The sequence below is a fragment of the Saccopteryx leptura genome, chromosome 2 (assembly GCF_036850995.1).
Source record: "Saccopteryx leptura isolate mSacLep1 chromosome 2, mSacLep1_pri_phased_curated, whole genome shotgun sequence".
Classification (NCBI taxonomy): Eukaryota; Metazoa; Chordata; class Mammalia; order Chiroptera; family Emballonuridae; genus Saccopteryx; species Saccopteryx leptura.
In genome coordinates, this window is record NC_089504.1 from 217,189,923 (window position 1) to 217,204,450 (window position 14,528).

The 14,528-nt window shown below is 47.1% G+C and overlaps 1 protein-coding gene across 1 annotated transcript; it reads left to right on the forward strand.

Moving 5' to 3' along the window:
- The first annotated feature begins 9,424 nt into the window (after positions 1 to 9,424).
- TFF2 (trefoil factor 2) lies at positions 9,425 to 12,593 on the forward strand. Its single transcript, XM_066370137.1, has 4 exons — positions 9,425 to 9,566; positions 10,232 to 10,381; positions 11,387 to 11,533; positions 12,408 to 12,593. The coding sequence occupies exons 1-4, from the start codon at positions 9,443 to 9,445 to the stop codon at positions 12,419 to 12,421; spliced, it is 435 nt and encodes a 144-aa protein (XP_066226234.1). The 5' UTR covers positions 9,425 to 9,442; the 3' UTR covers positions 12,422 to 12,593.
- Positions 12,594 to 14,528: the final 1,935 nt, after the last annotated feature.

Consider the following 14,528-nt stretch of genomic DNA (forward strand, 5'->3'; position numbering starts at 1 on the left):
TGGAGTGAGATAAGAGAGGAGGAGCTTGAGAAGAAAACTGTTGGGCAGATAAAATATATTATGCTCACTTTGTTAAAGATGGCGCTGCCCACATGGAAGCTGTCGCCAAGGTGATATTAATGTGTGTTGGGGGTGGGCTGTGGGCAGGAAGGATCCTTGTAGCCTGGGGCTTGGTTTTGGGACTAAGCCTTTCCCACCCTTTTTGATGTGGGGTGGTACAATCCCATCATGCCTCAGAGAAGTGACTTTGTATTAGAGGCTTCCCTATTTTGTATATTGGATTAAAGGTTTTGATTTCTACACTACAAAATGGGGGCAGAACAGGAGCTTGCTCTCTTGGTTCCTGAGATTATCATTAGAGGAGAGAGCAGAGAGGAGAGCAGAGAAAGGCCACGTGGAGGAGGCCAGGAGAAGCAGCCAAGATGGCGGAGTGCTGAGTGAGAAGCCAGTTAGTGCAGAGTTTGTGCAGGGAGAAGAAAGGAGATGGGAAACAGAGGTGAGTAAGTCTGGTGAGCTAGAAACCTTGATTCTAGGAAACTCGGATAAGTCAGTAGCTTTGTGAGCACTGAATGTGAGTGGGTTTTGGAGCCCAGTGTGTGTTTTTACTTGCCCGCTGGGTGCAAGCTAGGATTAAAGATGATGGCTCACCAGTTTTTGGCTCCATTGTTTCTTTACCGACTGTTCTAATCGAGTGCGAACCTGCGTGGGCCAGGCTGCTGTGATGGTAGCCCTGGCTACTGGCTTTACAAAAACCCAGAAAGGCCTCAGAAGGGTGAAATGTTTCCTCCTTACGCCCAGGAGTATAAAGACATTCAAACCTGCCCAAGGCCAACTTCTGCCCATGGCAGCCCCTCACCCATGGTGTGTCCACACCCTTCGCTGCTCCCCATGCTGGTCATCATCTGTGGGGGGAACCTGGGTGGGTGTTTGGTATCACACCACTCCCCACATGTGCTTCTCTACAACCTGAGCACATGGGTGGGTTGGTGGGGGGTCAGGAGCAAAACTGATGTCTTAAGGAGGCAATAGCTTCCTTCTCTGGGTCACTGCAGAGTCCTTAAAACGAGCAGAAGGGTGGTGGGAAAAAGGCAAGCTGCAGTGATAACGTGCCTTAATAAGAACAGCTCTGCTGATAAGGCACAGGAGCAGTGAACAGTTTAGAGAACGTACCACATGCACACACATACATGTAGGCATACACATATATGCATACACATACATGTACACACAGCCCTTAAAGGACCTGAGCTCCTCTTGCAGTTCCAGAGCCTGGAAGTCTGAGATCAAGACATCAGCAGGACTGGTTCCTCCAGAGGACTCTTTCCTTGGCCTGTGGGTGACTGTCTTCTCCCTGTCCTTACATGATTGTCCCTGTGTATGTTTATCTGTTTCCTAGTCTCTTCCATTTACAAGGTCACCAGTCCTATTGGATTAAGACCCACCCTAAAGGCCTCATTTTAACTTAATTACTTTCCCAAATACCTTATCTCTACTTAAAGTCACATTTTGAAATAGTGGGGGTTGGGACTTCAATCTAGGAATTTGAGGGAGACCCAATTCAGCCCGAAGAAGTAGTAGCCTGTGTTTATTACTTGTAACCAGAGAGCCCTAATCCATGCAAATGGCCACATGCCCATGTCATGATGGCTGGCTGTTATTTGAGACTAGTTAGTTCTGTACTCCCTGGTGAGAGACCAAATGGGATACATGAAACTGAAAATGTGTCAGGTACAAAGAGCAGGAAGCTAGCTTCCAAGACGTAGGTGGCAGGAGCCTGCAGGAAGTATTACCTGACCAAAAGGATGGAATAGCAGAAATGTCATTACAGATGGGAGAGGATGAGGAGGCCACTCATCAGAAGTAGATAGTTCATGCCCAGGCTGACAGGTCTGTTATCTGTCATCCCTAAACCAGGCACTCATCGGTGGCCCCCATCATGGGCCCATTTGGAATTCAGGTGTCAGCCCAGAAACACAGACTAACAGCAGGTCTGCTTTGTGGGTCACTGGGGACTACAGCTGAGCCAGCAGTCCCAGATCTGGGTCTCCCCAGTAAAGCCCCAGGCACCGTTTATGTCCTGGCCCCTTGCTGAAACCTCGGTTTTTGTCCTTGTTACTGTGTATTGCTAGAAAGGCCAAGAGTGGGATAGGACAGAATACCTCATGACCCAGGGTCCAGGTATGTGGTCATTCCACCCATTCGCATCCACGGGAAACATCAACCTGTCCTGCGCTTTTTACTATGGACTGTTGCTGGATTTAGTTAATGCTCCATGAGCTTTTCTGTTCTGCTTGATCCATGAGCCTTTCTGTTCTGTGACTGGTCGTGTGCTTGGAGGTTACCATTGTTTCTAGATAATTTGTTACACAATAGGGTTCTGTTCAGACAATGTTGAACTAAAGAGCAGGCCAGGAACCAATTCTTGAAGCCAAGTTGTGGCTTAAGATCATATTTGTAGGGTCATTAAGAAGGATATTGTTAGCTTAAGAGAACTCCCTCACCTTTCTCTGTAAGAGTGGGAGGGCGGGCTGTGGAAATAGTCAATAACTGTGTGCCTGATAGGAAACACCAGGGGCTATTAAAGAACAATTAGATATTTGATCCAAATATTCATGGCTATTAGAAAACAGTCATCCATTGAAAATTTTGAGCAGACAGAAGATTATAGTTAGTAACAGAAAGATAAATGTAATACAATGTTTTAAAGGCATTTCTTTTTAAAAATTATTTATCTTTTTATTGAATTTATTGGGTGGCATTGGTTAACAAAATTATAAAGGTTTCAGGTGTACAATTCTATAATACATCATCTGTATATTGCATTGTGTGTTCTTAATTGTTCTTCTCATTCTTACTGCTGCCCTGAGTTGTACATTTTGGGAGTAGCAAACAGATTAAATTCGACAGAACTACACATATCTTTGTACATAAGTGGTACAGTGAGGTTGTGTGGACCTATTAAGTAGGGGACATCTATTCTAAAGGCAAACTCTGAAGGGTGTTTTAGTATTTAATCTAGTCTATCATTGTCAAGAACTCTGAAGAGCTATGAGTTTACCATACTCGCAAGCTAATAGTTTCATGGATGCTTGTTCACTGACTAAGGACTTGATTATTCACAATGTAGCAAGCAGCATGAAATTGTGATGTTTGTGCCCCTAAGTCCTCCTGGGGTGACACAGTTGGGCTCAAATGAGGGCTAGCACACACAGTTGGTTGTGTTGTAGGAGAGAAACACTGACCTCCTAAGGGACTCACATCTTTTAAGAGGCAGTAAGCCTGCCTGCCCGCTGCTGATGGAGATGCCATATCTGTTTTCGCAGGTTTGCTCCACAAACATTCTGGAAAAGATAGTCTGGAATGGAGGACTGTGTTGATAGTCTCCTACTCATCTCACTGGGGTCAGGGGGTACTGCCAGGGTTATGAGGGTGGCCAATGTTGGACAGCTGAGGTCACCCCCAACTTATGAGTCACATATGCTCATGGCCTGGGATAGGAGGACACCATATGCCATGCAAGGCCACCTGAGGGTGTACCCAGGAGCAGAGTGAGCAGCCAGGGGCTGTGGGAAGAAGTGCTGCTGTATATCAAGAGAGTAGGGTGCCCGTGGTTTCCACAGAGGATGTGATTGGCTTGTTTGAGTGATTTTGAGGACTAGCAGGGAAGTGAAGTCCCTTATTGAGGGGACAGCAGGAGTGACACCAGGGTCTTGATAAAGAGGGTTGTTTGGCCAGGGGGCCTTCTCTGTGGGGCAGGTGGGGAGGAGAACCTGTGATGAGGCCCTGTGAGGCCCTCTCAGTTCTACCAGATGTCAAGGCACACTCCACACTCAATCTTAATTCTAGGTCCCATACCATAAGGACAGTTAGTGAGACATGCCCAGATCGTAGAGACACATGGAGAATTGCTGCCCGACAATTTTGAAACATTTAAAGTTTATTCTTAGAGAGTTTTAAGACAGGGGTAGGCAGATTTTGTTTTTCCTGAAGAACAAATGGTAAATATTTCAGGGTTTGTGGGCCATATAGTCTCGATCACAACTCTGCCATCATAGCTTAAACATAGCCATAGACAAATGTGTAAATAAATAGGCATAACTGTATTTTAATAAAGTTTTATTTAAAAGAAAACAAGCAATGAGTCTGTGGGCCATAGTTTGCTAACTCCCACTGTAATATATCAGTTTGCCTTGACATGTGGGAACCTAAATGATTTAAATATTTTGAAGTTTTAAGATGGACCAGATTGTAGCTTGTCTCAGCTTGGTGTCAAATAAAACCAAATAAAGCACCCACTTAAATACCAAGAAGACATCTTCAAGTAATGTAAATCTTGCATAAAGTCTTTCACAGAAGTTCAAGGATGAATCGCATTGCACAACACATTGGAAAATGTGCTAAAATTCATATCCAACCAATTATACTGCCAAGTATAACTCATGGAGAAATGTTGAATTTCACCCCCTCCCAAACTCCATATCAAAATTCTCATCAGCGGCCTGACCAGGCGGTGGCGCAGTGGATAGAGCATCGGACTGGGATGTGGAGGACCCAGGTTCGAGACCCGAGGTCACCAGCTTGAGCACGGGCTCATCTGGTTTGAGCAAGGCTCACCAGCTTGGACCCAAGGTTGCTGGCTCCAGCAAGAGGTTACTCAATCAGCTGTAGCCCCCCAAGAGTCAAGGCACATATGAGAAAGCAATCAATGAACAACTAAGGTGTCGCAACAAAAAACTCATGATTGATGCTTCTCATCTCTCTCTGTTCCTATCTGTCTGTCCCTATCTATCCCTCTTTCTGACTCTCTCTCTCTCTCTCTCTCTGTAAAAAAAAAAAGAAACTTAAAAAAAATTCTCATCAGCGTTAATTAATCTGTTTACATCTTCTAGTTTTGGCCACATTCTTAATTAAGTCGATAAACTTAGTCCTGGGCTTCCAAAGACTTGCTTATTTCCTCACTCCACTGATCAGTACTACCAAACTACAGAAACCTGGAAAGCTGGGAAGGGATTGAATTGTGTGTTGTTTAGCCCCCCCTCCCACCCCTCTTCTACATTTAGGGGCACGAAGCATGTAAATGTTCATAATAAAAATAGTTTCCCCTGATGATAGTGTAACAACGAGGTATTATCCTACACAGAGGCAGATTTAATGGCGGGTGCACCAGGCATGCACCCTGGGCCCCGACTTCTGAAGGGAAGGGCAAAACCCCAACTTTACACTTTTTTCTAATGACACCAAGTTTGGTTTTATATGTGCCATTTTAACATTCATAGTACATAATATATTTTATTTATTTAAAAAATATGGTTAACAAGTATTTTTATTTTCTCCGTCTCTCTCTCTTTTTTTTAAGGGGCCCAATATTTTCTTCTGCACCGAAGGCCGCAACCCATCTTAATCCGCTGCTGATCCTACACAGGTTTTAGAGGGCATGTGGGACTCAGGGAAGCACTGCATTAGCCCTCATCCCAGCTCCCTTTACAAACGAGGATGCTGTCATCTAGAGAAATGAGGCTTCCTTCGTTATGTGTGTATATCTATGTCTAGATATTATTTTATGAGTTCCAAAGGTATTTGGGGTAGTGGGCGACACTGGATGGGAAGTTCCCACTTCTCCATTCTACTCCTTTCATTAAATAAGTCCACTGGGTCTGGGTCTGGAACATGAAGGGAATGAGGCACAGGCCTGGCTCTGGGTCTCACCCTGCACTTACTCTCTGTGTTATTTGAGTGAGACACTTTCCCTGTGTAGACCGTAAGATGGGAGTGGTCGCATTAGCCCTTCCCTTGCATTGCTGTGAGGATGGAATATGATCTAGCGTTTGAAATCCTCAGACAATCCCCTGGCACAAAGCTAGCCTAACCTGTAATAAATAGTAGCTATTCTCTTTGGTACAATTAATAAGGCAACCAAAAAAGGAAAAAATCTACTTAAAATGTAGGTGTGGTTAATGTTTTGAATCAGGTGGACAAAGGGTGTTTGGGAGAGGGATGAAGGGCACCTGTCGTCTCTCTGGGGGAGGTAAAGGAAATCTTCCTGGATGAAGATACTCCTGAGGTGAGAGCTAAAGCACAGAAAGGGGTTAGCAAGGCAAAGAGTGGAGGGGGAGGCATGAGGGAGGAGCGAACACACAAGCAAAGACTCAAAGGTTCAGCTCTGTGTAGAGAAGTGTGATATGCCTACAATGAGAAGGAGACCTAGTAACAAAAGATGCTGGAGGGGCATGGGGGTCCGGCTCACAAGGGCTCTTACCTTGCTTTTCATACTCAGGAAACTCAGACCTGGTCTTTGCCTTATAGGCTGTGAGAAGCAAGGAAGTGGCAGAGGAGTGACATATACATATTTTCATTTTGTAAAGATAATTAAGTAGCCTGACTCTTGTCTGGGTGGGTACAGAACTATTTGTGGCTAAGAGACAAGTTAGGAAACAGTTGTAGCAAACAAAGTGAGGAAGTCACGGGGACTAGATGGGCTTGTAAATGCAAATACTTACAGAAGCCACGCAGGTGCCATAACAGGGAAAGCCAGTTGGGTGGGACATGGCTGAGTAAGCTGGGGAGCTCACGCCCCGCACTGAGGGACCACCACAGCTCCAACGTCAGGAACTTCCTTCAAAATTCCTTGGAGAACAAGTTTGCAAGTGACAGGCTTGCTCACCTTTGGTTTGTCAAAACAAGTATTGAAATCTCTGTACCTTCTGCTCAGTCTTCTGTGAATCTAGAACTTCTCTAAAAATAAACTTTATTTTAAAGAAAAGAGTATTTTGCCTTTATTTTTGAAGGATATCTTTTACCAAGTATAGAATTCTGACTTGACAAGGTTTCCTTTTTCTTTTAGCACTTTAGAATTGCTGTTCCATTGCCTCCTGGTTTGCATTGTTTCAGATGAGAAATCACTTGTAATTCTTATTATGCTCCCCTGGATACAGTATATCTTTTCTCCAGTTGCTATAAAAATATACTTTTTAATTACTTATTTTCAGCAATTTGATCACACTGTGCCTTGATGTGTTTTTTTTTATATTTATTTTGCTTGGAGTTCATTGAGCTTCTGGGCCATGAGTTTATATGTTCCATCAAGTTTACAAAAAAAATTTTTGGCCATTATTTTCTTCAGTACTTTTTTTTTTCCTCTCCTAATGCTACACCAATTCTATGTATGTTAGACTGGTTGACACTATCTCATGGGTTGTCAAGGCTATGCTCACCTTTTATTAGTACTTGCTTTTTATGTTTGAGTTTGGAAAGTACATACTGCACTGGCTTCAAGCAAACCAGACTTTTCTTCAGTATCTAATCTAAAGTCCATACAGTGGATTTTTCATTTCAGCTATTTTTCTTATGTCTAGAATTTCCACTAGGTTCAATTTTAGTTTCCATTCCTTTATTTAGATTTAAAATTTCATTTCCTCACTATATTTTTTATGTTTCTCTTTAAATATTTGAACATTTTAGTGCAGAATCTGGGTCTGTTTTTATTCACTGACTTGTCCTAATGATTATGGACTGTACTTCTTCACATGATGAGTCAATTCTGGCTTTGTTCAGAACATTTTTCTGTGTCTGGCTTTTGTTGTCTTCCTGAACAAAATGCTAAGTTTTGTTCTGTTAAGCAGTTAATTTACTTGCAGATTAAATTGGTTATTTTAAGACTTGTCATAAAGATCTGTTAGAGAGGTGACATGGTGTAGGTCTACAGATGATGGTGGGGCAGGGCATTAAAAGTGGTATGGTTCACAGCCTGCTTCTCCAAGGAGCATGGTTTTTGTGTGAGCATAGAGACATCAGGGCTCAAGGTCAATGTCTGGCCTTCTGCCAGAGCCCATGTAATGGGAGCATGGACAGACAATGCAGTTGCAGATGTTGTACTGTGTACATAGCTTCACATTCACATAGGGTGCTATCACATCTATTATAATGATTTCCTCACAGGTGGAAATAACTTGTCTTGGAGAAAGGCTCCTCTTTCCAATTTGCACAAAAGCACTGTGTGGGCAGTTGGTGCCCTAGGATGGGGGAAGTAGCTGAGAACCTCTTCCTGAAATGGATGAAAGGGGCATCTTAGGGAAGACACCAGTATCTGTTAGGGCCAGGATAAGGTGAGAGGCTCAGGGACTGAGGATGATGATCTGTGTCTTTGGCAGAGATCAGGTGCTTTCAGCTGGAACACTGGAAGGGCCAAGATGAGGACAAGTTGGCTCCTCATCTTGTCAGATGAGGGAAGTTGGCTCCAGGGAAAGGGAACAGAGAGAACAGAGGGGATGAGGAGCCAGGAGAAATCAGATGATGTAGGAGCTTATGTCTTGGTGGTAACTAAGGGTGACCGGAATAGGGGCAGGGTAAGTTGACTTTGCAAGTGATTCAAAGATGGAGTCCCCTTGGTTGCATAGCAGTAGAAAGTCAAATACCTAGCCTGGAGATGTTATAGCTAGACTGCAGAAGCCCTGGAGGATGAGGCTTGCTGTCTAGACCTGAGGTCCTTGGGTTTTGGATTTCATACACCTTTGGGCCCCTGGCTGCTCAACTGATGATTTATAGATTGACGACTCTTTGTGATTCCTATGGGGGGTGGGGTGAGAGGGATTTAATGATCCCCTTTTGGCCTCCCACCATATCTTTCCTCTTTTTCTGTTGGGGTGTCTTCCCTCTGACTTTTCTCCTCTCTCTTTCTGTCCCATCCACAGACTCCCTTACCCAGAACATCACACCCCTGGCACAGTCAGTTTGTAGGTGCCATTTCTTTTTCTTTTTCTTTTTTTTTTTTTGCAGGTGCCATTTTCTTAAGGAGTGCAGAGAGCTCCTGTGAAGATGAAATGAGGAATTTCAGAGCATTGCTGAAATAGACTTATTTTTACATTTATCCAGGTTTCTCCTGTCACCTGGTTAGACCCATCTCTATGGACAGCAGCCCCCTTCCAAGGACGCACAGAAAAGAGATGCCAGCAAGGAGCCAGGAGACCCCATAACTGTGCAGCCCTGGAGGAAGGGGTCTCCTGCTCTCCTCAGAGATCCTCCCACTCCTGGAGGAGGCCTTCTCTCTGCTGACAAGTAACCTGGTCATTTTTCCCAATAGCCTTGGGCCCAATATATATATTTTTAATTCCTTTGCTAACCACTTACTTTATCTGGAAAAAGCATGGCTTATCCCTTCCTGGGTGTGACCCTGTGAGTGCCCTGCTCCAGACATACATGTGACCAGTTTTCCACGTTGGCATCCTGGAACGACCCGGCTCCCAGCGCCAGCATGGGAGGCCTCACTGGTGCCCAGGGAGCAGGGCACCTGGCCCGGAAGCCTCGCCTGTGCAGCCCTGTCTCCCGGCTGAGCTACCTCAGCCCCTTTTCCTAACAAAGGCTCCAAAGGGTTGGTGCCAGGGGTGAGAGAGAAAGGTTATTTCCGTTTGCTGAGCAAACAGAGGGAAAATGATAAAGCACCTCTGGCATGGGAACCCTGCATTCTGCAAGCGGTCCTGGGGTGCAGCTGAGCTTGGACATGGCAGGTGCCCGGCTCCTGGCAGCGGTCCTCGTCCTGGGTCTGTGCACCGTGGCAGGGGCCGAGAAACCTTGTAAGTGAAGGCCCCCGAGTGCCCCTCTGTGGCTCCCTATTCACAACTGGGCAGTGGAGCACTTGGGCCAGCGAGCTCAGAGAACCTTCTAGTGCCCCCAATATAGCGGGGGGTCTGTAAGTTCCCCTTGGTGGGCCTTTGTTCTTGTTTATTTCTCTCAAGAGAAAGGGTGGAATGAGGAGTTAACCTGAGGAAAGAAGGTAGTGGAAAGGCACCCCAGGGTCTGTGGTGTGAGCCACACAGCCAGTCCCCTCCCCCCTTCACTTTCACACATGCTCTCCTGCTGTGCAGGGGGGACCCTTGGGGTTCTGTGAGACCTCTGAGAAAGGCCTCTCTCCAGGACAAGGTCGGGATGACCTCAGGTGTTGAGGGCCCTGCCTGAGGAGACGATCAATCCGGAGGCCCCCTAGGGGCTCCTTGAGGTCCAGACTTGATTACTTTTCATCTTGACCTTGACCTGGGTCCACTGTCCACCTCTTTCCAGAAGGTTATTTTATTTTTTTATATACTGTATATATATTTTTACTAGTAAGATAATTTCAGCAAAGCCCTGTCAAATGCAGGTGAGATAAGGTTTTGCATTTCTGTGTGGACCCCAATGGTGCCCTGAGCGTGCCCCCGAGAGCAGGGCAGTGGGGCAGGCTTTGACCGAGGTCTCTCCACAGCCCCCTGCCAGTGCTCCCGGATGAGCCCCCAGAGCAGGAAGAACTGCGGCTTCCCTGGCATCTCCAGCGACCAGTGCTTTGCAGCCGGATGCTGCTTTGACACCAGCGTTCCCGGAGTGCCCTGGTGCTTCCACCCGCTCCCAAAGCAAGGTAACCTGCAAGAGGGCTGGACCCTCCTCCTGTGCCTTTGGCCGGCAGCCCAGGACCTGGCTAATGGTGCTTAGGGGCAGGTGCCCAAGGCCTCCAAAGGGAAGAGAACATGCTCTCCTTAGCGATGTCCACACCTGGAGCCCCAAGCGCCAGCTCTTTGTCCCTTTTGGCAGATATGAGTGGGAACTCATGTATTTACAGAACCTGTTTTCTGTACAGTATTTGAAGAAAAAACAACTCTCAGGCCTTTCCCACCTGTAAAAGCATGACCCTTGAAGGAGCTTCTACTAAATATCTCCTTTCATAGGACATTATTAACAGGACTGCTCACAGACCTCAAGTATTAAGAAAATGAAGATTTTTAGGATTACCTTCTGAGGGCGAGCTTTATGTCAGTGCATTGAATCAAGACAGAAAGTCATTACTTCCAAGGCAGGCAGAAAAGGAAGCTGCGTGTGCGGAGCACGCCGGGGTGTCTGGGACGGCCCCACGGCCCTGCTCATCCACACTCCCCGGGACTGCACTGGAGGTCCTGGGGCTCTGAGGCTGGGTGTCGGCCAGGGCCCTCCCTCGAGAGGAAGTGCTGTTGGGTTTTAATACTGCGGCCAAATGCTTATAACCTTTTTTTTTTAAATGAAGAAATAAAAACTTTTACAACCTTAGAGGGCATTTGCCAGGCTTTTCTCATCCTGGTGGGGCGGGCCACCCTATTTTACGGAGGTGGACTATCGAGTCCAGAGAGAGAAAAGGACCTTCTTGAGGCCCAGGTGCTTTAGGTCTTCTGACATGTGATATCTGTGGGGAGGAAGGGGTGCCCAGTCGCTGGGGCCAACATGCACACAGATGGTTCTTGGGTGTTTCTGGCCCAGAAGTTCCTCATGACCCATCTCACCAATAAATCCAGGGGGCTCTCGGAAGAAGATGGGGATGGAAGTTTCTAGGTGACTGTAGTGGGCCTAACTGTGTCTCTGCTGTTTCTCTCCTAAACCTGGTGCCGGTGACCAGAGTCAGATGGCTGTGTCATGGAAGTGTCATCCCGGAAGGACTGTGGCTACCCGGGCATCAGCCCTGAGGAGTGCGCATCTCGAAAGTGCTGCTTTTCCAACAACATCCCTGAAGTGCCCTGGTGTTTCTTCCCGCTCCCTGTGCAAGGTAGTGTCGCTGAGAACACCCCCCCCCCACCTGGTGCCTGGACTCGGAGGGTTTCTCGGAGAAAGTGGGAGCTGGCTGGGGATGGAGGGTCCTCAGGGGGACTTCATGCCTGAGTGCCACGGGGGGCCAGGGCTCCTGAACCCAACAAATATACTGATAGGCAAGCCTGCCTTTACTGGCAACCAGCTCTGAAGGCAATGCTAGAATGTTTTCAATGATGGCTGCTTCTTTTAGATAAATTTAAAGCCACACAGCACCACGTGTCATTAAGACGGCTTGACGTTAAGAAAGCATGTCACTTTTCTGCCACGCCCCTGAATCTAGGCCCATTTTGGTGTACTTGCCCATTTTACTGCAGTTCAGTCACCATTTTTGGATGTTACTCAATGCCATCTTTGTGTTGGGTACAGAAGACAAGGCCTAGAACAGAGCAGATGTGGCCCCTTTCCTTGTGGACCTCACTGTCCACTCAAAGGTGACCCTGCATGACAGGTTCTGCCCATAGTATCTTGCTTCAGTGCCAGTCCAGAAGGGTCCCACCCCTTTTCCCATAATGTGTCTCCTGACATGGAGTTTGGCAAGATAAAGGAAAAGCAGGCATTTCTCCCAAAATGGGGGGAAGGCACTGATCCTTGAAGAGTTCAGAAATTTCCAAGTGTGACCCAAGGGTCTATCTGGAAAATGGCCAGTTGTTTGGGGGAAATGGCTCCCCAGAGGGTACCCCAGCCCTGGGCGTTTTTCCCGGCAGGGGAGCTCCTTCTTCAGTGGGCACTGCTGAGCAAGAAGCCGGCTGCCACGTGACCCACAGCACCCTTAGCTCAGGGCTCTCGGCCCCCTGGCCACCCCTCAACTGTCTTGCATTTTCAATTTCCAGACTGTCACTATTAAGGGCACTGGCTTCAGAGGACTCACCAGCTCTTGGATGTTGTGACACAAAACAAGAGTACTCACCGGCTTATCAGTTTCATATTTTGTGTTTCCTGTATTCCTGGGTTTTCTTAATCACTTTTTGTCAACATTCAGTGTCTTCAAATAAAGAAAACCCTTAAAATTTGCTAAATGTTATTTTGGCTTCGTTGACACTGAGGTGGAGATTGTGTGTGTGTGTGTGTGTGTGTGTGTGTGTGTGTGTGTGTGTGTTCTCAGTGACTCTGGAGGCAATAAAGTATTGTGTGTAAGTGAATTTCAGAATCTATCTCACTTTCTAACTCTTATGTCTGATCATTTGCATACATACTCAAACGACTTTAGCCCTAAAATCTCTTGCAGTAGCATGCAATTTTAGTTTGCAATTACAAAATCACGTTACTTTTACCAAATGCATCACAGACCTCCTGCTTTTGAATGGAGGGAAGGGGCTCGGCTGGGTTAGCCCCAGATGCTCCCAGTAGTTTGCTTCCTCGTGTGCCCTCCTCGCCTGGAGCAGGTGGATGTTAGTTAGGCTGCAGCTCACACTGAGGCTTGGCCACCTGTGGGAAGGTAGCTGCAGGGCAGGTCATTTATGTGTCTACATGAAAGGGTCCTGGAATCCTTTAGGTCAGGGTGGGGGTGCAGCATGGAGGACACCAGGCCAGTCCGTCTGTAGCTTCTCCCTCCTCCTGACGCCTCCTCCAGCCGGAGTCCACTGGCTTAGCATGTGTCACTCTGTTACCGCCTTTGAAATCCAAGTTTTCTCCTTCCTGAGTGGGGAGAACCAGTGACACTGAATTTGCGTCGGAAGGTGGGGATTTTGAAAAATGTTTCTTCTAGAAGGGACTCCCCCCAGCCCTCATCTCCTCTCAGGACTCCTATCTTCAGAAGGAGGTTACATGCAGCCCAAGTCACCGCCATACGTTTATCTTGCTCACAACACATTTAATAAACAAACGGCTATTGTTGGAACATGGGGTCTCAGACATCGGAGACAAATGGCCAGTGGAGACAGGCACAGGCATTTGTGAATTTGTTTATCACAAGATGTCAGGTCCCTCTCAGGTTTGTCCACATGAGTAGTTTACATGTTTCCAGTCAGCCAGGCTGGCCACACCCGAAGCAAAGCCAAGTCACTCTCCAGGGGCCACATGAATTATTCCTTCCAACACCCCAGGACTGAAAATCTGCAGGTTCTGTTACCAGAATTGGCACTTGGCAGTCTCATCTGCTGGGTTTGGTGGGAGCTCCTGGTTTCGTGCCATGCTTGGGCATTTTCTGGTCCACAGACCTCTTGTTCTCAGGCTGAGTGCATGCCACTTGGCAGGACTCTCTGCCCACACTGAAGGCATTTTCTCAAAATTCTCTTCTCACGTCTCACCTTCGTGCCTCTTCCCCCTTAAGATTCTCTTCGAGGCATGAACACCCTAATTTCTGAGCTGATTCCTGCATTGCCATTCTGATGACTGAGTGTGGAGTCATGCATTTTTGGTGGTTTGCTAAGGGCTTGGGCGTCCTTAGGACATTTTCATCCCTTTCCGATATTGTAACTCCTGCTGCCCCAACGCCATTGGTGACAGTGTGGCATCCCAGCGTGGCTTGGGTTGTGCTGTCCTTCCTCCTACTACTTTAGATGGACCACACCAAAGGGTCCTTGTTGCCCCTAGAGCAATGATTGGTGACATGCGAACCCTCTCCCATCAGAAAAACAAACATTTCTTTGTCCCTCTCTGTCTTCTTCTATCTCTTCGCTTCCCCTCCTTTTCCTCCTGTGATTAATTATGTTCCATCTCTTCTGCCAGTCTCTGCTGTGCTCTCCCTCCATCCCCTCTCCCTCCAGAGGCACCCACAGTCACACTGGGCTCTGCAGGCACCCTGCTGATGGGGGAGGAGGGGAAGCTTGGTGCGGAGGGTCAGTTGGGAGCAGGGGGACCGCACTCCCAATGTCCTGGTCTCCTGGCTTGTTAGGTTCTAGGCCCTTGCCAGCCAGTTTGGGTGATGAAGGTGCTTTGACAAGCAATCACAGGAGAGGGGACTGGCCAGCCCATTGGCAGAGTGGACATCACAGCGCACATGTGGGTTGGTA